The 24,936-nt window shown below is 45.5% G+C and overlaps 1 protein-coding gene across 1 annotated transcript in view; it reads left to right on the top strand.

Annotated features, from left to right (window-relative positions):
- The window catches only part of LOC126456245 (uncharacterized), a 410,153-nt gene that overhangs the window by 169,113 nt on the left and 216,104 nt on the right, over positions 1-24,936 (top strand). The window contains exon 2 of the mRNA XM_050091997.1: positions 14,506-14,733. Within this exon, the coding sequence (XP_049947954.1) occupies positions 14,506-14,733 (228 nt within the window). The remainder of the gene's footprint in view (positions 1-14,505; positions 14,734-24,936) is intronic.

The following is a 24,936-nucleotide window of genomic DNA, read 5'->3' on the forward strand; positions in this document are numbered from 1 at the left end:
GCTCCTCTCCGGCCGTACGTGGGGTCTGGACCCCTCCACCATCCTCCACACCTATAAATCCCTCATCCGCCCTATCCTTTGTTATGTCCATCTGGCTTGGATCTCCGCCCTCCCTACCTTTTATCAATCCCTCCAAATCATTGAATGTCATGCTCTCCGCCTCACCTATCACATCCATCTCCCCTCCCCCACGCGGATCCTCTACGATCTCATCCCCTTCCCCCACCTCCTCCTTTTCCTTGAAAGGATACGGATCCTGTACACCTCCCGCAAACTCGATCCTCCTCACCCGCTCGTCACCCCGATCTTCTCCCACCCCCGCCCGCTGCCGCGCCTGTATTCGCATGTCCCACCCGGTCTCCATCTCTCCACCCTCCTTACCCTCTCCCAAGGTGGCTTCCGCCAGCTCCCTCTCCCTGATGATGCCCTCCTCCCCTCCATCTACCCCTCCTACCAACTTTGATCCTCCCGCCCTCCTCCTGTACTTACTCCTCTGGGCATCCTCCCTCCCTTCTCTCCCTTTTCCCTCCCTCCTCCTTTTCTCCCCCCTCCTCCCCCGGGCCTCCCCTCCCCTGTCCCTCTCCTCCTGCCCCCGTCTCCTAAGCCGTTGGCATCCTTTTTTCCTCCCCTCTCCCCCACCTCACCCCTGTTCACCTCTTGGCAGGTCCCCAGACTCGCACACGCTCAGTGGACATTCGCGCGCCGGAGATCACCGCCATCAGTGTATCGTGTGTGCCGTCGTGTTTAGTGTTCAGTTTCGCCGTCACACTCCATTGTTCACCAGTGCCATCGTCTTCTTCAGTGTTTGTGCGTCGTGTCAACAGTTCGTAGTGTGGATTGTCATCGAGTGTGACCGGCTTCTTGTGTTTTTATGTTCATGTGTCTACTGTTTTCTCCCGCCGTTTTTCTAAGTGATGTCTCTTCTCTGTTTATTTCCTTGTACTCTCTTCGGCTGAAGAGCGGCGTATTGTGCTGCTGCCAGCCTACCTGCTTGTTCAGGTGCCAAAATAACAATAAAGTAAAAAAAAAAAAAAAAAAGACCTCCGATCAGTCAGTTTGCATTTGTCTGCACCAGTCTGTACCAGTCTGCATTAGTCTGTACCAGTCTACATTTGTCTGCACTAGTCTGCACCAGTCTGTACCAGTCTATAGTCAAGTTTCAATCTGCGCCTAATAAGATTATCAGGTTCCTGTACATAGCCATGAAGAGAAATGTATAGACACTTTGTCAAGTATCAGAGATATGTGAGAATAAGATTAACGTACCAAGACCAAAGGAACTTCAGATTGTCAATTGTAAATAGCATCCAGAATCAAGTTATGTACTGTCTATGCTTTTTATTATTTTAATAAATGTGTGTGAAAATTAATCAAGTTCTGTTTAAAGTTGGTCACCGTCAATCTGCTACTCTAAGCGTGCAAGTGGCATTTCTATCGTCTGACATAACGGCAGAAGATAAACATGCCACGATAAGACCAAGAGACATATTGCTGACACTCGCCTACAGCGTTAGAGACAAGTCAAATGATCTGATGGTGTGTGTACCGAAGGTCTTACAGTACGCACACCACAACGTGGCCTTTAGTATAGTTATCACAAGTGTATTTTGCATATTGTTTTTTAAGTACGTAACCAGAGAGAGAGGCCCTCAGTCACTCGAACCAACCAGGCAAATCGCTTGATATTCAAAACAAAGCAGTCCCGAACACGCATAAATCAACTGTCAGCGCCTGCTGCGGTTCTCTCTCAGTCAGAACAAAGCACATTTATGGGTTCGCGCGCACGCCGCACAGTGGGGGTTTGCAAATCTGCCCACATCAGAATTTAAATTACTTATTACGTGAGAAATCTGAATTTACAGGAAATGACTAATTCACTAAATGTGCGGGATCGTGTGTGGCTATTTTACAAACTGACAAAAATTATAGGGAAGGATGCGGAGCAAACACTACATTAATATATCAGCACTTTTGCGGCAGTTCGATCTGAGACAATATTGCAAGTGGAACAACATTTTATTTTAAACAGCAATCTATACACAACTTTTGAAATTGAAAACGTGATCCTATTTAACAGGTCGTTTCAGAAATCTCCACTCTGACTGCAACTCACCTCGTTGCGAGATTCCAAGTTAAGCCTTCCTCACACGATACGGGGCAGCTAACGTTGTGACGTGCACGCGGACGGGACTTTCGACCTCACGAAAGACGGCGCCGTCGGCACGCGGGACGGGTTGGTTAACACGATTTGCACTCTCAGCGCTCTTCAGCGGACGTTGCCGGCTTAATCTGGCTCACAAACCACACACTTTCCTTACGAAAATTGACGCGCGTAAATAGCTGCGTTAACTCTGTTAGCGGTTGTCGAAGAAGAAGAAGATACTAGATTCGTCGACGGCTTGAACAGCGACCTGCTGATACAGAAACACTGCATAATGCTGTACAACGATGTGGGGTGCTTACTATTAGAAGTTATTCGTTAATTCGATTGAATTTTCGTCCCATTTTCGGTTTTCAATTGAATATACACTCATGCTCATAAATTAAGGATAGTGCTGATACATGGTGAAACAACGCTCAGGTGGGCGGTTTGCGGGTTTAAATCATCTCTGGGTATGACCATGCGGTGCATTTGACCTGCGGTCGTCGCACGGTGGCGCTGGCAGCAGTCCCCATATGCAGAGGTGTGGTTCCAATGGTTCAAATGGCTCTGAGTACTATGGGACTCAACTTCTGAGGTCATTAGTCCCCTAGAACTAAGAACTAGTTAAACCTAACTAACCTAAGGATATCACACACATCCATGCCCGGGGCAGGATTCGAACCTGCGACCGTAGCGGTCTCGCGGTTCCAGACTGCAGCGCCTAGAACCGCACGGCCACTTCGGCCGGCTGCAGAGGTGTGTTGGTGCATGTTAAAGTACGGAGAAGTGAGTAAGTGTGCAGACGTTTTCAGACGTGCTAATGATGACTGTGTGTTGAAAATGGCTCAAAGAAAACATACTGATGACGTTATGAGGGGTAGAATACTCGAGCGACTGGAGGCTGGTCAAACACAGCAGGTCGTAGCACGGGCCCTCCGTGTGCCACAAAGTGTGATCTCAAGATTATGGCAACGATTCCAGCAGACAGGAAAGGTGTCCAGGCGCTACAGTACGGGACGTCCACAGTGTACAACACCAGAAGAAGACCGATATCTCACCATCAGTGCCCGCAGACGGCCACGGAGTACTGCAGGTAGCATTGCTCGGGACTTTACCGCAGCGCTGGAACAGTTGTCTCCAGACACACAGCCTACAGAAGATTGAACAGACATGGTTTATTCGCCTGGAGACCTGCAAGGTGCAGTCCACTGACTCCTGGTCACAGGAGAGCCCGTAAAGCCTGGTGTCAAGAACACAGTACATGGTTATTGGAGCAGTGCTCCCAGGTTATGTTCACGGAGAAGTCCTGGTATAGTCTGAACAGTGGTTCTCATTCTGGGATGCTCTCGGTCGACGTGTCGCTGCACGTCTTCAAACCTCTACAACACTTTAGGAGCTCCGACAGACACTGGTGCAAGAATGGGAGGCAATACCCCAACAGTTGCTCGACCACCTGATCCGGAGTATGCCAACCCGTTGCGCAGCCTGTGTACGCGTGCACGGTGATCGTATCCCATATTGATGTCGGGGTACATCCGCAGGAAACAGTGGCATTTTGAAGCATATGTGTTTCGGGACGGTTTTCTCAACTTATCACCAATACCATGGACTTACAGATCTGTGTCGTGTGTGTTCCCTATGTGCCTATGCTGTTAGTGACAGTTTTGTGTAGTGCCACGTTGTGTTGCACCATATTTTGCAGTTATTATTAATTTATGAGCATGAGTATAATTAAGGTATAGCGTCTAATGTCCCAACGCCCTTGCTGCAGTGCTAATACCGGTTCCTGCCAGAGCAACGAAATTAAGCGCTGTCGTACTTGGCTAGCACTTGGGTGGGTCACCTTGCAGGTCTGCCTAGTACTGTTGACAAGCGGGGTGCACTCAGCCCTTGTGACGCCAGGTGAGGAGCTGCGTAACTGATAACTGGCGACACCGGTCACAAAAACTGACAACGGCCGGGAGAGCGGGGGGCTGACTACACGCCCCTCCGTATCCGCATCTGGTGACGGCTATCGGTTGAGGATGACACGCTGGTCGGTCGGTACCGCTGGGTCTTCAAGGCCTGTTCGGTCGGTGTTAGTTTGTTTTAATAGGGACTAATATTAGTTTGTGCGTTCATAGTATCCATATTCTCGATGTTAACTTGACTATCAATGCAATACAATAATGTGCTTCTTCACTAAGCTTTAAGGATCGAGATCCGTTTTGTAATTTCGTTCGAATGGAAGAGAAGGTTTTTTTGAAGCTGCTCACCATAACTGAGAAAGATATTTACTGGCAAGACAGAAACATGAGCTAGTCCATAAACCCACAGACATGTATATATATATATATATATATATATATATATATATATATATATATATTCATTGGTATCCACAATTAAAACAAGAAACCGCTGTTTCCCCGTCCTGTGTTTAATTCACGATATAATCATACAAACTGTCAACAGACATTCGTACGGTCGTGTTCTGCACGGAAGATGGCATTCCGGTCAACGGAAAACCACGCCAACAACGACGTCAGGGCATCTGTCAAACGGGGTAGTGTTTGTCGGATAGTGCCACATCCACAGTCGCTGTGTACATGGTCATAGCCTGCGCAGTATGGCACAGAGAAGACGCCTACTAGACTCTCTGCGAAGGAGGGTCATAGGAAGAATGGAAGCAAGACAGTCGTAAACTTAACGTGAGCTATTCTGTTGTTTCTCGGATGTGGCGACAGTTAATAAAGATCGAAATCGTTCCCCGAAGACCAGCGCAGGGCCGACCACGTGTGACATCAGGAAGCGAGGACCATTATTTGGCTTTAAGGGCACGACGTTACGACCTTAGTAATGCGTAGCAACTGGCATCGGATCTCGCGGCATCCACTGGACGTGTTGTGTCGAGGCAAACGTATAGAGGAGGCTTCGACAGAGTGGACTTTATTGTCAGAGACTTGCTGTATGTGTGTCTCTTACGCGTCTTCACAGTAGGGAATGTATAGAGTGGAGTTGATGAGTGGGGCATTAATCTTTTCACAGATGAGTCCCGATTTGGCCTGGAGATTGAGTCTCAACATTCGCATCTGAAGGAAATGTGGTAAACGATTTTGAGACCCAAACATTGTGGGAAGAGACCGATATCCAGGAGGATCGCTAATAGTGTAGGCAGGGGCTATGTTCACTACTCGAACACCTCTTCATGAAATTGTGCGGGTGAATCGGAAAAGTTTAACTGCTATCACGTAATGTGACAAGGTCTTGGGACTCTAAGAACGGTTCTTGCGTGGTGCTATGCGGCCAGACTTCGTATCGATGGAAGATGATTCTCGACCTCATAGAGCACGAGTAGTTGTTGCCAGAGATGGTCATACTCAACGATGAACACATTAACCAACTGCCGGAAAGTGTGTGCAAATCTGTTAAGTTGGAAGAAACAAAGAACATTTTCGTCTATTGTTCTGCATGTTGCAGTTGTTTACGTTCTGAATTCTTTGCATTATTTCTGCTTTGCTTTCACCTGCTTATACTGTTTTGTGTCAAAATAAAGGCAAACTTTGCAAAATTTCCTTTTGTTGCTTTAATTTTGTACATCAGTGTATATAGTTTCAAAATAGCAACAATTTACAGTGTGTAACTTGTGTTTACTTTCAGACAGACTGGCAATTCCGTACTAATTCCCCATCGGATCTCCAGGAGGGTACTGTCAACGGGGACGTGATCATTAGAAAAAGATTGAATGATCAACGTTCTACGAGTCGGGTCATGGATTGTCAGAAGTTTGAACACGGTAGGGAAGCCAGAAAATATGTAAAGGTACCAAGAGGGAACAATAAGACGGGAAGACGAAGAACGAAGTGCTCGGATTAAAAAGGGCGTGAGAGATAGATGCAGTCTCTCGCCCATAGTGTTCAATCAATACATCGAAGAAGCAATGACAAAAATAAAAGAACGTTTCAGGAGTGTGATTAAAATTCAAGGTGAAAGGATATCAGTGATAAGATACGCTGATGACATTGCTATCCTTAGTGAAATTTAAGAATTACAGAATCTGTTGAATGGAATGAACAGACTAATAAGTATAGAATAAGATTTGCGAGGTGATGAGAAGTAGCAGATATGAGAACAGCGAGAAACTTAACATGAGTAGTGGTGATAACGATGTAAATGAAGTTACGGAATTCTGCTGGCTTTAAGCACTATGGGACTTAACATCTGAGGTCATCAGTCCCCTAGACTTAAATCTGCTTAAACCTAAATAACCTAAGGACATCACATACGTCCATGCCCGAGGCAGGATTCGAATCTGCGACAGTAGTAGCAGCACAATTCCGGACTGAAGCGCCTAGAACCGCTCAGTCACAGCTGCCGGCGGAATTCTGCTGCCTCCGCTGCAAAATAACCCACAACGGGCGGAGCAAGGAGGATACAAAAAGCGGACAGCACAGGCAAAAATTGCATTCCCGGAAAAGAGAAGTCTACTGGTATCAAACATAGTCCTTAATTTGAGGATGAAATTTCTGAGAATGCACGTTTGGAGTACAGCACTGTATGGTAGTGAAACATGGACTATGGGATAATCAGAGCAGAAGAGAATCGAAGAATTTGAGATGTGGTGCTGAAGAAGAATTTTGAGAATTAGGTGGAGTGATAAAGTAAGGAATGAGGTGGTTCTCTGCAGAATCGGCAAGGAAAGGAATCTATAGAAAACACTAACAAGAAGAAGGCACAGGGTGATAGAACATCTGTTAAGACATCAAGGAATGACTTGCGTGGCTCTAAAGGGAACGGAAGCGCGTAAACGCTGTAGAGGAAGACAGAGATTGGAATGCATTCAGTGAATAACTGAGAACGTAAGATGCAAATGTTACTCAGATGAGATGAAAAGTTTGTCACAGGAGAGGTATTCGTTGCGGGCTAATCAGAAGACTGATGACCAAAGCTCCTTTACAAGCACTTAAATTTCTTGGCAGGAAATGTAGCAAAGCTGCTAAATAGATTACGTACGACGCTCTCCTACGAAATACTTTTCGGTAGTGCTAGATCTGAACAAAAATGAAATAAACAGAGTAATTTAGTCGTTCGTAACTGTTATTTGTGCCTTGTAATAAGTGATCTAACTGGTAAACTCTTCAAAAAGAACCTTATAGTTCAGGACTGTTGGCAACAAACACTTAGGCTCCGCAGCTACGTTATTAACACGATAAGCATCCTGACAATGTGTTGCAGCTCACCTTGTTTAGTGGGAAGTACCGCTCTTCTGGATATCGGGCACAGAAGAATGAATTAAGCGTCACTGCGAGTGTCTTGAAACAGGTCGTAATTTACAGGCCGCATGCGTGTGGTCGATCAGTGCCTCGCGCAATGTAGAAGTGCTGAGCACAGCCACAAAGAGCTACCGTCAGCAACACTGCAGGAGACCCTGCTCAGCGCGTGCAACTAACAGGACGCAGATATCGATTGCCCGCAGGCAGGATGCAAGCTGCGTATTGCGTATTGTTGATTTAAGGAGTGTGCTGCCTGTGAGCTGTGCAATAACGGTCTAATACCCAGAAAAACTACACACTTAGGCGTAGAGCTGTTGTGCATCACAACTTCCACAGAAAAATACTTCATAACAGATATTACACTCCGCCAAACAATGTACGCGATGACCATAGACTCGTCCTGAACACAACCTCTGCTGTGTAGTTTTGCAGTTTCTTCACCGTGTCTTTGTTTCATTACTCTAGAAAGATGTGGAGGAGAACACAAATTGCAAAGTAAAAGAGAGAGAGAGGGAGAGAGAGAGAGAGAGAGAGAGAGAGAGAGAGAGAGAGAGAGAGAGAGACGGAGAGAGAGACGAAACTGTGAGATGGGTCATGCCGTGTATCCATTCGGTCTAAGCACTGATGACGAAACGCAAAGGCACGAGATCGAGTCCCAATTCGGCACGCAGTTTCAAGTTGTCAGGAAACTTGATAAAACTAGGTACACAATGGTAACTTAATAGCTTTTATGAAAATTTACTAAATGAAAAAATTTAGAAAAGCCACAAGTATCAAATTAACTCCCTCTTTCACTCTTCAAATAACAGAATTATTGTGAAACGTTCCTTGTTTCCTCAGTCCCGTAAAGCGGCTAGTTTATTACAAAATTCTTCTGATGACAATTTTTCTGTACAATCACAGTTTTCACGTTCACGTGTACTCAGTTAATAGGAATAGCAATACTCATTTAATACCTTACTTGCCGTTCACATCATTCACATTAATACACAACACACGTTTGAAATCAAGGATGTTTACAATCTTGTGTAGATACCGTTTGCAGAATTCCTCGTGCCGAGGACAGCCATCAACTGATAGGACATGTACCTTCTGACAGTTGAATGGATATATACACATCTCGTGCAAGACTATTCACCCATTGGCGTTGGAGGTACTCGTTCCTTGGCTATGGATTGCACGCTTGCACTAGAGTTGTCCTCAATTCACTGCAACACAATTTCCCGCAAACTAAATACACTCCTGGAAATTGAAATAAGAACACCGTGAATTCATTGCCCCAGGAAGGGGAAACTTTATTGATACATTCCTGGGGTCAGATACATCACATGATCACACTGACAGAACCACAGGCTCATAGACACAGGCAACAGAGCATGCACAATGTCGGCACTAGTACAGTGTATATCCACCTTTCGCAGCAATGCAGGCTGCTATTCTCCCATGGAGACGATCGTAGAGATGCTGGATGTAGTCCTGTGGAACGGCTTGCCATGCCATTTCCACCTGGCGCCTCAGTTGGACCAGCGTTCGTGCTGGACGTGCAGACCGCGTGAGACGACGCTTCATCCAGTCCCAAACATGCTCAATGGGGGACAGATCCGGAGATCTTGCTGGCGAGGGTAGTTGACTTACACCTTCTAGAGCACGTTGGGTGGCACGGGATACATGCGGACGTGCATTGTCCTGTTGGAACAGCAAGTTCCCTTGCCGGTCTAGGAATGGTAGAACGATGGGTTCGATGACGGTTTGGATGTACCGTGCACTATTCAGTGTCCCCTCGACGATCACCAGTGGTGTACGGCCAGTGTAGGAGATCGCTTCCCACACCATGATGCCGGGTGTTGGCCCTGTGTGCCTCGGTCGTATGCAGTCCTGATTGTGGCGCTCACCTGCACGGCGCCAAACACGCATACGACCATCATTGGCACCAAGGCAGAAGCGACTCTCATCGCTGAAGACGACACGTCTCCATTCGTCCCTCCATTCACGCCTGTCGCGACACCACTGGAGGCGGGCTGCACGATGTTGGGGCGTGAGCGGAAGACGGCCTAACGGTGTGCGGGACCGTAGCCCAGCTTCATGGAGACGGTTGCGAATGGTCCTCGCCGATACCCCAGGAGCAACAGTGTCCCTAATTTGCTGGGAAGTGGCGGTACGGTCCCCTACGGCACTGCGTAGGATCCTACGGTCTTGGCGTGCATCCGTGCGTCGCTGCGGTCCGGTCCCAGGTCGACGGGCACGTGCACCTTCCGCCGACCACTGGCGACAACATCGATGTACTGTGGAGACCTCACGCCCCACGTGTTGAGCAATTCGGCGGTACGTCCACCCGGCCTCCCGCATGCCCACTATACGCCCTCGCTCAAAGTCCGTCAACTGCACATATGGTTCACGTCCATGCTGTCGCGGCATGCTACCAGTGTTAAAGACTGCGATGGAGCTCCGTATGCCACGGCAAACTGGCTGACACTGACGGCGGCGGTGCACAAATGCTGCGCAGCTAGCGCCATTCGACGGCCAACACCGCGGTTCCTGGTGTGTCCGCTGTGCCGTGCGTGTGATCATTGCTTGTACAGCCCTCTCGCAGTGTCCGGAGCAAGTATGGTGGGTCTGACACACCGGTGTCAATGTGTTCTTTTTTCCATTTCCAGGAGTGTAGTTCGCACAATGTAAGGTCTACCAGTTTCCCGTGGGTCTGGTCGAAGGAATCTTGTTTTATGAAGAAGGCCATCAAAACACGTTAGACATGTGCATCACCTCTTCAATTGTGAGGCTTTTATTTTTAAAGTCGCCGCCGGTTTCTGGTTAGAAAATGTCCGTCATTATGAGCAAGTAATCGTGCTCTGCGACTCCGAGTGCCACGAGGATACGCAGAGCAGAGGGGGCGACCACGGAGTGCTGGTCGGACGTTATCGGAGAGGAAACGGGAAGTTCGTTGCTGCTTTAATAGACAATGCCGCAAATATGCTGGCTGCAGGCAACATTTTACTCCAGTGATGTCGGTATGTCGCCATAGTTCTGCTGTATCATTTTAAATTCCATCACGAACGCTGTCGCAATGTATCTTGGTAGCTTCTTAAAGAACGTGGAAACTTTACTGGAAGTAATTGCATGTACCAAAGTGCAGTTCTACAAGACCGTCCTGCTAGTGGATGAGACACGCCATAAACTGGAAGAGGGTTACTGAAATGAAATGATCGTATGACATCTATTGGCCGGGATATCTACATCTACATCTACATACATACTCCGCACTCCACCATACGGTGCGTGGCGGAGGGTACCTCGTACCACAACTAACATCTTTAGCATCTTCTCTCCCTGCTCCACTCCCAAACAGAATGAGGGAAAAATGACTGCCTGTATGCCTCTGTACGAGCCCTAATCTCTCTTATCTTATCTTTGTGGTCTTTCCGCGAAATGTAAGTTGGCGGCAGCAAAATTGTACTACAGTCATCCTCAAATGCTGGTTCTCTAAATTTCCTCAGTAGCGATTCACGAAAAGAACGCCTCCTTTCCTCTAGAGACTCCCACCCGAGTTCCTGAACCATTTCCGTAACACTCGCGTGATGATCAAACCTACCAGTAACAAATCTAGCAGCCCGCCTCTGAATGGCTTCCATGTCCTCCCTCAATCCGACCTGATAGGGATTCCAAACGCTCGAGCAGTACTCAAGAATAGGTCGTATTAGTGTTTTATAAGCGGTCTCCTTTACAGATGAACCACGTCTTCCCAGAATTCAGTAACAAATCTAGCAGCCCGCCTCTGAATTGCTTCCATGTCCTCCCTCAATCCGACCTGATAGGGATCCCAAACGCTCGAGCAGTACTCAAGAATAGGTCGTATTAGTGTTTTATAAGCGGTCTCCTTTACAGATAAACCACGTCTTCCCAAAATTCTACTAATGAACCGAAGACGACTATCCACTTTCCCCACAACTGCCATTACATGCTTGTCCCACTTCATATCGACCTGCAATGTTACACCCAAATATTTAATCGACGTGACTGTATCAAGCGCTACACCACTAATGGAGTATTCAAACATTACGGACGCCTTCGGGGTTCGGCCGCCGTATTGCAAGTCGTTTTAGCTGACGCCACTTCGGTGACATGCGTGTCAGTGATGATGAAGATGATGATGAAAGACACACAACACCCAGTCACATGCTGGGAATCGAACCCGGCCCACTTGTGTGGTAGGCGGTAACGCTACCGCTGCGCTACGGAGGCGGACAGAGGCTTACTGAAACTAAGTACGACGCTATAACGCCAACAGAAGCGCAAATAAAATTTTGTCTGAAGTACATCTTTTTACGGAGATTTTAGCTAACGTAGACTAGACGCAAGGGTGGACGAGAGTAGAATATTTTCTACAGAAGACGAATCACATACAAAAGCCACCGTGAAAAGTAGTAAAGAATTTAAGTGGAAAACTATCCACGTAGTGGAAAACGTTCCGGACCGACGGAGTAAGAGAGGAACTCTCACTGCAAATGAGAAAAGTCAAGCAACGGCATATGTAGCAACACTACGTATTTCGCTTTAGCTTGATCCCGGAAATATTGCGGAATTTCGAGTTGGTGCTGCTTCCTCTTCGTACGCTTGCCTGTGGGCCATCGAGCTGGTGCGGAGGACCGTTCACGAAGCGACGTTAGCGCAGTTCGGCATCCAGGATTTTAAATGTACCGCCAGCATTAGCGGCGGAAGAACGCAACAGGTCCGCTCATTGTCTGATTCTCACAAAGTTTCGAAACAAGTTACCTGCAAAGAGGATCGAAAAACTGATGTCACTGCAGTTGGATCTCAGGTGTAATTTTGATGGAGCAGATATACAAGAGCCCCCAGAAAATTCTTCCATCGACTAAAGATTCAGTGTAATGACCTATGTACTGCAAACTCAATCAATAGCTTTGTGAATTTATTTGTCATATCAAGTGATCTCCAAATTCAAGCTCTGGGGAAGTACTATTATGTTTTGTTCGATGCAGTAATATATTTTAATATAAGTAAATTTTGTTGCCTTGCAAAAAGGAAGTAAGCCTTTTAAATAACAATATTGGATTAAAAATAGCAGCTTTACACAATAACTTTGAATTATGAGCTTGAAATACGGACAATCTCCAGAAGTAATTATTTTTGATACATTTTTCACAGTCTATACTATTGTGCCATTGAAATCCGTTATTAAACTGTTTTAAATCAGCTCCTTATTTTAAACGATTGTTACTGAACTGTTTTAAACCAACGGTGCATCTCCATCACAGACTGACAGCTTAGTGAGTTACGCTTAGGACATCTGACATGCAAACACGAGAGTGGTGTCAGTTACAGAAGGCTTGCACTAAGCCGCGAGCCACACGGGCTTCTTCATTCATCGGAAAGCTTCCTATGTAACCATGTTTTCATCATTTTGCAGACCAAGAACCTCCTCAGTAGGAATAAACACAGATTCATCTAACATTGAACCTGTGGACCTGTTTGTCCATGTGATCAACGTAGGTAGCGACGATCAGGATGATTCCTTGTTCGGAAGACGCTGGATACTGTTCCGTTCTATCACGCAGTGACCAAAATACGAGCTTACCATAAATAGGAGAAGCGTAGTGATTGGACAGAGAACTTCCTACCATATAGAACGAAGCAAGCATGTCATTGTTAACGAAGCGATATTCGTCATATCTGAAAATTTGTGCTATTCAGGTGTGTTGCTGGGTTTCATTACAATGGGTTTTCAATAAGTAATGCAACACATTTACATTCTGAAAGCAGGCTGGATTTATATTGGATTCCAATAGATGATATTATTCCCCACTTTTGGCTACAAAACCCTGGTTTTCAACATAATCTCCATTCGACTGCCTTACGCCTGTATGCCCTCATGGTACCACTCTACAGGGTCGACGTCAGAGCCAGCGTCCTGCTGCATCAATAACCTCCCCATTATCCCTCGAAATACATCCTTAATGAGGCAAACTGATGTCGAAAGGTGTGAGATCCGGTCTGTGGGATGGATCAGAAGGAACAATTCAGGGAAATATTGTAACTTCCTTTCGCGTATGCAAACCTGTGTGAGGCCTTGGGCTGTCTTGCAGAGGAAGAAGTTCGTTTCCATTCTTGTGGTGAACACTCTGGAGTCGTTTCTTCAATCGCCCTGAGGGTAGCGCTATAAACTTCCGAGTTGATCGTTGCACCGCTAGAGAGGACATCAGTTACCCCTTCAGAGTCCTAGAAGACTGTCGTCATGACTTCACCAGCTGAGGATGACGCTTTTTTCTTCGGAAGAGAGGTGGCGTGGCGCCAGTCCATGGACTGATATGCTATTTCTGGTAGATGAGTAACTGGATAGGTGAACCTGTTTGTGGGAGCTACAGCGCTTCATTTCGAAAATGGTGACCATCGACTGGTTTACATGTAAATGGTTTCTTCCTTTCGCGGTGAGATAACTGATCTACAGTAACACGCAAACAGTTCCGCACAGATGGTCCTCTGTCTTTCTCCATGGTCTTAGGCGGGCGCACACACCTCTGAATACCCCAAATGGTGGACTAGTCTCTCAGCACTACTAATAGAGACGTCTACTTGCGTAGCGAGATGTCTGAGTGTGATCCGTCGATAACGTCGAATGAGAGTGTCCGCACGTTGCAACACTGCAGGAGTTACAGTTCTGTTCGGCTGGCCGACACGCGCGAGATCGGAAAGGTTTACGCGACCTTGTTCCGATGATGACAGACGCCTCACCAACGACTCACCGTGCTTTTGTTCGCTGCCAGGTCTTCGCAGACACTCTGAAAGCTCCTATGTGGTTCTCTGCTTGGAACGCAGCCATTTTGAAGGCTGTGCGTAGTGTAGTCACCTACCGGAACTTCATGAAACCACAGAGGCTGAAGCGGGAATATTCCGCGATGTCCCACAGCAAATTCCGCATTCGATATTGGCTGAGAAAGAAAAATGTGTTGCATTAATTGACTGCCCCTCTAACTGCTTACATATGTTGCACCGGTGTAAAGACACCTTTGATGTTTTCCAATATGCTACATGAGTACGAGTGTTCAGGTGCTGCGCTACGATACGGCTGACCTATGTGACAGAACACGTGTTCTGCAGGTGCGTCGCTGGTGTACGTGACGCCCGCCGAGGTGACGGCGGCGCTGCCGCTGGACCTGGTAGCGGAGTCGCGGCTGCCGCTGACGCTGCTGCGGCTGCGGGCTCTGCCTGTCGGCGCCTCCGCGACCGCGCGCTTCAGGGCCAACAGCTCGCTGCCCTCCTGGCTGCAGCTCGACTCCAACTCTGGCCGCCTCTACCTGGTAGCCGCTCCCCAGTTCGCAACACCAGGTTTGTAGTAACGACTGTGGTTTTCGAAATATACCTCTCTTCTAGTTAGTCCCCTGGTGATGTGTACCTCTTTTGTTTTTTCTTTTCATTTTTTTTAAATTACTGTCTGATTCAGCCTTGGGCCATACAAACTGTTTTACTACCGATTACTTCCTCTTAAGAAGTCATGATCACATGTTCTGTTCAAAAAGAGAGAAAAAGAGGGAAAGTAAAATACCAACCTCGATATCTCGTAGTAGCAGTTGCATGCAAGACCTCAATTATTTGTAGGATATATTACGATCCTTGTCTTCAATTAGATTTTTACCTGTTCCATCAAGCACAATGGAAGTTATTATTTGATATCTTAACAAAGGTCCTGTCATCCTGCCCATTTTTCCTGCCAGTGTTCCCCAGCTTTTCCTCTCTGTGCTGTGTTCAATTTACATTAGGCTTTGGATTCATCTTACATTGTGCTTTGGTTATGTTATTCTATTCAGATTATTTACTTACTTGAGTGGTCAGCGCAACAGACTGTCAATCCTAAGGGCCCGGATTCGATTCCCGGCTGGGTCGGAGATTTTCTCTGCTCAGGGACTGGGTGTTGTGTTGTCCTAATCATCATCATTTCATCCCCATCGACGCGCAAGTCGCCGAACTGGCGTCAAATCGAAAGACTTGCACTGGGCGAACGGTCTACCCGACGGGAGGCCCTAGTCACATGACTTACTTACTTCAGTTAATCGCAAGCACAACAAAATGAATTAATTCAAAAAGCAAAGACAGAAAAAGAAACATGGAAGTAATCAGAAAAGGACCACAGAAACAAATGCTCAGGCTCTGTAGTGTTAGGTGCGTAAATAGGCCACCCAGAGGAAGCGAACTTTGAATTGAAAAATTTGTTACATTAAACAAATAGAAAATTAATTAAGAATGCAAACCGATGAAATCAAAACGTTAAAACTCCGCCTCCAACAAAAGGTTCTTATTGTGGAAGCAACCAGCTACAAGCATTCACTGAATGCTAACACAGACCGCCTGACATCAGCTTTACACAAGACCTTGCAACAGCGTGGACAGAAATTTCTGAAAGAAACACATAAAATAAAACAATTGCCACACATGAACTGATTCAACAAGCCACTGAGACAATATGGATCACCCTTATAAAGAAAACTCACCAGAGCTCGGGACCATATGTGCATTTTGACCGACAAATGGATTAATGATTAACATCATTACGTGTGATAAAACACGTGACTGCCCAAACGCGCAGGGAGTAGCACGACCTTAAAAAATTAACAAATGAAGCCTTAAACTAAACTGGCGAGGATAGTAAAGGCTCAATCTAAAATTTTAAATAGCTGTACTAACTGTAGTCGTTCTGTTCCCAAACAATTACGAGTGGACACAGTTCTGAATTAAATGAGCCAGAAGATGCTTTAAAATAGTAGCAGACTAATCAAGCTATACGCGGTTTGGCACTGCTACTTTACGATTTCAAAAAGAAGAATAAAATTTTGCAAAACTAGTACCATTGCACAACAAGGTGCCGCAATGTCACACGGAAGCGAGCTGCTAAACCCTAACACTGACGATCTTAAGGCAGAGCACCACTTTCAAGCAGTTATCTCACCGCGAAAGGAAGAAACCATTTACATGTAAACCAGTCGATGGTCACCATTTTCGAAATGAAGCGCTGTAGCTCCCACAAATAGGTTCACCTATCCAGTTACTCATCTACTGTGAGTGCTCGACAACCGAGAAGACAGTATTTAGGAGACGCCTCGACTTATCCAAACTGAACCCACCCTTCTCCTTTCACTTTAAACTGTGAACGCCACCGCATGCCGCGGCTATACCGGCTGGTGCCTTCTAAACTTCAGTGTGGCAATGCATAAGCAACATACTACGTCCCAGTGCAAGCACTGTACCGCAACGGGCCTGGTACGACTACATGAACTCAAAATGAAAGCACTAAAGAAGCCTAACACTTCAGCGAAGGCACAAGGCAGAGCGCGGCGGTGGACTAACTCCGCGCCAGCCCTCGTTCCAACTTCAACCATTGACGGTACGATTCGCCCGGCTCCTGGCCGACAGCGATAACATTCATCCACGAGGTGGAAGCAAACCTTTGGGGTCAAGTACGGGCTGGGTCACTCTCCTCATCTAATTTTCAGCACCCATCTATAACACCACATCTCAAATGCTTCGATTGTCATCTTTTCCGGGTTTTCCACAGACCATGATTCATTTCTATACGATGTTGTGCTCCCGAAATTTCTCAGAAATTTCTTCCTCAAATTAAGGTCAATGTTTGATGCTAATAGACTTCCCATGATTAAGAGCGCCCTCTTCACCTATGCTAGCTGGTTTTTTATGTCTCCGTGCTCCGTCCGTCGCATATCTTTTGCTTCACTTTGACTACTTCGAGGTCCACTATTCCGTTGTTAAATTCCGCAATCTCATCTCTGCCATCTTCTTTCTTCAGGTTAATCTAAATCCACAATCTGTCATCATTAGTACAGATTATAGCATTCAACAGGTCCTGCAATTCACCCTCAAGCTCGCTGAGGACAGTATTGGCATCTGCGAATCTTATCATCGGTATCCTTTCACTCTGAATTGTAATTCCTCTCATGGACATTTCTTTAATTTCCGTTATTGTGTTCTTGAAGAATAGGCTAAACGATAGGACGAAAGACTACATCCATACACTGCATAATCGGAGCGCTTCGTTTTTGGTATTAAATTCTTACTTTTCTGTCTTCTTGTATATATTGTACCTTACTCTCCTTTCCCTATTGTCTACACCTATTTTTCAAAGAATTTCTAACATATTTTACCATTTTACACTGTCGAACGCTGTTTCTATGTCAACAAATCCTATGAACGAGTCTTTATTTTTCTCAATCTTTCTTCGATTATCAATCACAACGTCAGAAATGCTTTCCTAAAGCCAAGCTGGTCGTCATCTAACAGATCCATATTTCTCTTTCCACTCTTCTGTATATTATTCTTACCAGAAACTTTGATGCATAAGATGTTATGCTCATTCTGTAAAAGATCTATTACTTATGTGCCATTGGTAGCTGCGGGATTGTGTTATCGTTCCGAATGTCTATGACACGTCTCCATTCTCACAACTAAAATAGTCCTTTCGCTGCAATTTCCTTAATGATTTCAGTAATTCTGAAGAAACGTTATCCACGCCTGCGGCCTCATTTTACTCCAAGTCTTCCAAAGGTCTGTTAAAATTTGGATCGCCTATCTCGACTCGCATTTCTTCTTTTGTCACGTCAGGCAGTTCCTTCTCCTGTTCTTCGTAGTGCTCTTCAGTATACTCTTTTCATCTATTCGCTCTCTCTCCTGCGGTTAAGTCTTCACGCACTTTCAATGTTGACGCTCGTTTATCGAACGTTGTTTCGCCTTTTCTGTATGCCAAATCAATCCTTCCTACGACCATTTAGTTTTTGGTTTCTCCACATTTTTCCAGCAGCCTTTTGACCTTAGATTCCTTATACTTCCTAATTATTTCGTTCGTCACTGACATACACTGCTATTTTGTTATTTTTTCATGAACATATTTGTACTCCTTTCTTTAGCCAATAAACTGAAGTTTTTTGTTACTGAAGATTTCTTCGCAGTTAGCTTTCTTGTGCCCATATTTGTCTGTCCAGTTACTGTAGTGGACCTGTTTAGAGATGTCCAATCCTTTTCATCTGAACTGCCTACTTCGGAATTCATTATTACAGTATCTGGAAAGTTAGAGACCTTCAGATGCACCTTACCATTCCTCAGTACTTCAGTATCCCACTTCTTTCTGAAGTGGCCCACGCGAAATTCCACGTAGAAGTAGTAAATCCAAGGTAGTCAATGAAAAGCAAGTTTATTGAAATGAACACAAAACTTCAATCTCCTTCTTCGGAACGCAAAGGCACAACACCAGAAATAGTTCACAATTAACAGGATGAGATATGTAAGCCCAGTGGACTGCAATCCACTGAAAACTAAACCGCAATTTTTAGAGTAAGTACTGGTTTTAGAGCAACTGTCTCTAATTACACAAACACTGCACCGGAACAAAGTCCCAGAAGTCTGCTGCTGTAGAGGCCAGGCGGAGATCCCAGGCATCAGACAACGGGTTGCGGGAGGATTTCAGGAGACCTTGTGAGGAGCAACTGCGGCAGTAATAGACGTAAAGCCCGGACAGGTAATCTACGGAGAACTACCTCACTGTAGCCGCACACGCCCCTGAATACTGCCGAGGCACCAGGATAGGGTAAGGCCTGTTTCCGAGCATGTCATCCTGTGGAAGCGATTAGGTCTGCATTGAATACACCCTCTTTGACTGATGCCATTGCTGCCTGTCGGTGAGATGTGTTCTCAGAGCTGTAGTAGCGGCCCCGAAACTTTTCGCGTAGGCCACCAATTGTGTAGTGTTGTTATGCTGGAGGACTATGAGCCATGATAAGCATCCCACCTGCATCTCAGAAGAGAGACACATCTCTAGGCTGTTGGATTATCGCTTTGCCCAACGGTGATGGCGACCCCTGGGAAAACAAGTGCCCAGATTCCATCCTGAAGACTATTGCGTTGGTTCAAACGCTGTGTGTGTGTGTTGAGATCGTGATGTCGGAGCAAGTTTGCTAGTTCAATTTTAAAAGTGTAGGAGAACCTATCTGCCAGTCATTTGGAATTGAGAGGAAATATGCCGTATGTGCCAAAGGTATGCCGTTCTTTCACAACAACTGCAAAATTGTGTTGACGTGAACTGAGGGCCATTACCTGCCCCAATGTTTTGTGGGAACCCTTCAATTGAGAAGATGCGAGATAAGAATCCTTTTGTTGATAACAGGGAGTACCTGAAATGTACTGAAAACTTCTGCTGGGATCTATCACATTCAGTCAAGAGCTGTCCAGAAAAGGCCCTGCAAAATCTAGATTAATGCAAGACTATGGGAATGATATGTCAGGTCAAGAAAAATAACCGACAGACTGGTGGTGCCTGCTTGATTTGACATGTCAGTCACACCACAACCATGTGTTCTATATCTTTGTCGATGTACCTCCAAAAATGATGTTGGCAGGCCATCCATTTGGTGAGAACCATGCCCCAGTCACCCTCATGAAGTAATTTCAAGATGCAGCCTTGCAGCACTGGTGTTTGTGTCATCTCCTTGCAGCAAGAGGTGCCACTGAGAGTGACTTTTTATGCCAGCAGTACCAATAGACCTGAACATCCAGATGTTAAAATGTCTTGCCATCCACTGGCCAAACATACTTCACCAATCGTATGAGTTTCTTGGAGGACCAGCCCTTCCAGCAGGCGATGACTGCAGTGTCTGTGGGTAAGATGGACACTACTTCCTCTGGTTGTGTGTCAGTATGAAAGCAGACTTCAGGAGCCATATAAAACTTGTGGTCTTATCCCACTTAAAGATGTGATAGGATGTCTCCATTGAAATACTGAGCTGTGAACAGATAATGGATGTCATAGTAATACCCCGAGATGAGCAGTGCCCATCCATGCAGGGATTGGCATCTCCTGATTGGAATATTAGCACGGGCATAGGTCTGTGGAAAGAGGCTTACGATACGTTAACAGGATAAATCGCCATCTGTAAATATAATCGCGAAATTTCTTCAATGCAAAAATGATATCTAATATTTCCTTTTCGATTCGACTGTAATTTGACTGTTCCTGCCTTAGCAATCTCAGAAGCAAATGGAATTGACGTTCAGCTCTGCCGACTTTGTGAGAAAGAATGGTCCCCAAGCCACAGTCAGATGCATCTGCGTCGCTGTCAGGCACTTGGAAGAGTCATATGCCGTGAGGCACATTGGGCAGAGAAGAGTCTATTTGAGATATCGGAAAGCCCTGTCGCAAGTGGAGGCCCATTGCTGCTTAAGATTCTCGTGGAGCTGATGTAGTGGTTTGGTGATAGCTGCCACGTGAGAAGCAAGTGTTCTATAATAGTTTAGTTAACCTAACAAGGATTTGAGTTGTTTGGCATCTGTAGGAGATGGTCGGCTTTGTACATCATTGATATGATGCAGATTTGATGATATTCCTGATGCAATGAATTCATGTTCCAGATATTCTAATGGCAACATGAAGAAACAACAACGATCTTCATTGCATTTAAAATTAGCCCATTAGGGCACGCTGAACAAAGATTCCAAATTGATGGCTAGATCCTGAAAATTTTTACCAGTGTCAATGGAATGTGAATGGGATGTCCGATGTGAGGTGTTCCAGATAGCATTGGAGTATGGTCCTCCATGAGGACCTTGCCTAGTAAGGCGGTGCGGGTCTCCCGCATCGTTCCCCTACGCTCTGTAAAGAAGCATGGGACTTCATTTCATTTCATGGCCAATATGCTGGCAATGTCGAAGGACAGACGATTATACCGAAAAAGGCTTAACTGCGTGCTGATGGCCAGGATGCAATGGGAGCTGCAAGTGAGCATCCCGTAAGTCAATATTTGCAAAAAGTTTGCCTTTGGCAAGATATGCCATGATATCCACCACTTTAGGAATATTGTATGCACCGATGACGGACTAGTGATTGATATTTGACTTAAAATCTCCATAAACCCTTCTTCTTTCTCTTCTTCTTCTTCTTCTTGCGTTACGGCTTCTGTAGGACCACGAGTAGCCCCTTCGTGGACTGCATTTTCCTTTTCTTCTCCCCGAACCTCTTCCTTCTTTCTCTTCTTCTCTCCCGCTCTTCTTCCGAGGTCTTCAGTGTCCTTTTCTCCTGTCGGCTCCGCTAGTGACATTCTAATCTTTCCCTGTATTCTTCTCTGTCGTTGATCTCCGGCATATTGGTCGGTGTATATTTGTTCCTCCTATTTTCCTTTTCTTTGACCTTGATCCCCAATTCCAGTCAGTCCTTCCGAAGTTCAACAACCCACTTGGTTCCTGTCTTTCCCCTTGTCCTCCGTGTTGTTTTCCACTCTCTCTTCGTCATTCTGTCCATTCCCATCCTAATTACACATCCAGCAAACCTTGCCCTTTTGAGTCTGATTTCCACGGATATTGTTCTCCATTTTCCGGTACAGTTCATCCCTAGGTCTTCCTATCCATCTCTCTCCACCTCTTTTTGGACCTAGTATTTCTCTGTATTTTTCTCTCTTCTTTCTCTAGTTGTTCTGCCCCATTTTTTCCTAGTGTCATCGTCTTAGCAGCATATAATACTGCAGTCCTCACCGTTGCCTTGTAGCTTATCTTTGCATGTGTGGATATATCATTTTTATTGTATATCTATCTTGTTATACAGAAGGCTGATCTCATCTTCTTTATCCTCTCTGTTATTCCCTCCTTGCTCCTGTTCCTTCCTATTATGAGTTCTCCCAGGTATTTAAATTTGTCCACCATTTGCACAGTGCCTTCCAGTGTTTCCCAGTCTGCAGTGGTATTTAATGTCTTTGTCTTGTTATAGGCGATCCTCAGTCTCACCGTTCTGGCTACCTTACTTAAGTTGTCGATTTGTGCTTTTGCGTCTTCTTCCGCCTCACTATTTCTATGTCGTCTGCAAAGGCTAGGCAGTCCACTTGAGCCCTATTGTCCTTTTTGTGCCCCACATGGGTCTTTGGTATTCCCATTTCCTCGTTTATTGCTCTCCACTGCCTTATCACTTCGTCCAGCGCTATACTGAACAACAATGGTGACAATCCATATCCCTGTTTAACACCAGTCTTGATCTCAAATTCTTCTGACAGTGCTCCTCTGAATCTCACTCTTGCTTTTATGTCTGTCAGAATTTCTTTTATAAGTTCTCATGTAGTTCCATCTAGTCCTCTGTTCATCAGGGTCCTAACAAGAGTCTGTCTGTCGATGGAGTCATATGCCTTTTTAAAGTCCACGAAGGTTATTGCTGTGTTTTTGTTTTTTAAGGTCCTATGTTCTATCAGTTGCTTCAGGATAAATATCTGTTCTATACATCCTTTTCCCTTCCTGAATATCGCTTGGTAGTCGCCAGCTGTACTTTCTACCTGTTATTCTACTCTCTTGAGCAAGAGTTTTGACAGCAATTTGTATCCGACCTCTAGTAGCGATATTCCTCTGTAGTTGTTTGCATCTCTCTTGTCTCCATAAACCCTCTGTGATCCCTCCGATTTTTCAATGGTCCCAGTAGGTATGGCCCTCTGCTTGTAACGGGTGCCAGAGTTCCTTTCTCCTGTAGGTATTGCAGCTCAAGATCAAGCTTGTAACACAGAGCAATGGGAACATTCTATGTTTTAAAAAATCTTTGCTTCAACAAGGGTAATAAAGAGACATGTGCTTCAAAATCTGTGACGCCGATTGATGGATGCAATATATTTGAGGTGTATTTTGAACGAAGGTCCACAGGTAGAATGCAGTTTGATCGAGGGCATAGAACAGATCCAAACACACAATTTTCGTGGTCCACATTGTCGACCATGAGGATGTGAAATGAGAGGGAAACTGCTTGATACTGGACCCGAACTTTGAACTGACCCTTTACCACATGGTGTCGCTACAATAGATTTATAGCTGCTTAGAAGAAGGTTATAATGAAGGGGAGCCCTTGTGGCAATATGTCTCCCAATAGACAATAGTGATTGAAGATCCAGTATCAAATTGAAAAACAACTGGGGTGGTGCTGATTTTAACTTTCAATTTTAATAACCTACAAGAGACCCGGAGGCAGGTCTAGACAAGGAGTACATCAGGAGTGTAGATGCAGATAACATCGTCAGAATCAGAATTCCTTTAGTCTAGTCAGGTATAACTGACAATCTTTATAGACTATCGGTACACTTCAGTTTTGAGTCCGTTTTTACCACAGGCTGTGCATTTTGCCCTACGAAAGTAGCACTGTTGGCGATGATGTGTTACAAAACAGTTATCACATGAAGGTAATTGGACAGAGGTAACTGCTCGGTGCGCCATCCAACCCTTATGTCTTTGCCAGAGGTGGTCTTGGCCAGCGAAGTAGGCCAACTTGAGACGGGACTGTGTCTGGTCAGGCGAGTTGGGCAGGTGCCAAGCACCTGCAATGGATCCTGCACTGCTACCGATGGGGAGAAGGTATGTAGCTAAAGACAGGTCATTCCGGAGTCCATCATCTGGAGAGTGAATGAGGATCATAGTCTTAACCAGCGATTCAGCCTAAGATTGTTTGCATTCACGATTAAAGCACTGGAAACGGAAATCCCTAAAAAGGCCTTCCAAACGGACTATACACTCCCTATATTATTTTTTTTGTTTATTGTAGCTGAAAAGCTGTAGGCAGTAGCAACAAGCACTTGGGCATAAAAATAGCCCAGCAAACGAAATTTTAATACTAGCCAAAGCGTGAAGTTCGACGTCAAGATTGAGCTAATGCAAGAGATGATAGATTTCTGCCCCTCGTAGGAGGGGAATAAAGTACCCGCCGCTAGGCATCTCGTGGAATCTCGTTGGTGATGAACAGGGTAGGCGACGTAGCTGTAATACGGCACCAATTTTCTGTCGAACTCCTGGAATCCCTCTACCAGTAAGTCAATATGAGACGAAGGTGTGGAGATCTGTGGTGGAGTGGCGGTGATAGTTGCCGTTTTCTCTGATATCAACTTCTCAGCCTGTTCTATGTCTCAAATATGTATATTAATACCGCAGTGGTCACGTCCGTAGATGTAGATATACTACAATGAAGAGAAAATGTTAGTCTGTCAAAAGCTTGGAAAATGAACATGAAACTTTAATTCTTCTTCTTGAGAGCGTAATTACACAACACAAGAAATAATTCACAATTAAGTCTCTGCCTTTGAAGTGGGTGAGATACGCAACACTAGTAGACTGTCAGCCACTGAAAACTGCATCACAATTAGTAAACCCGAAGTATTGGTTCACGAAGAACTGATCGTTTAAATGAAACATCCTCGCAGATTAAAATTGTGTGCCGGACCGAGACAAGAACTCGAGACCCGTGCCTTTCGAGGACAGGTCCACTACCGACTGAACTACGCAAGCACGACCGACGATCCCTCCCACAGCTCCTCTTTCCCCAGTATCTCGTCTCCTGCCTTCCAAACTTCACTGAAGCTCTCCCGTAATCCTTGCAGAACTAGCACTCCTGGATGAAAAGCTATGGGTAGACATGGCTTAACCACAGCCTGGGGGATGTTTCCAAAATGAAATTTTCATTCTGCAGCGGAGTGTGCGCTGATATGAAACTTCCTGGCAGATAAAAACAGTGTGCCAGACCGAGAC

Source organism: Schistocerca serialis, chromosome 2, assembly GCF_023864345.2.
Source record: "Schistocerca serialis cubense isolate TAMUIC-IGC-003099 chromosome 2, iqSchSeri2.2, whole genome shotgun sequence".
Classification (NCBI taxonomy): domain Eukaryota; kingdom Metazoa; phylum Arthropoda; class Insecta; order Orthoptera; family Acrididae; genus Schistocerca; species Schistocerca serialis.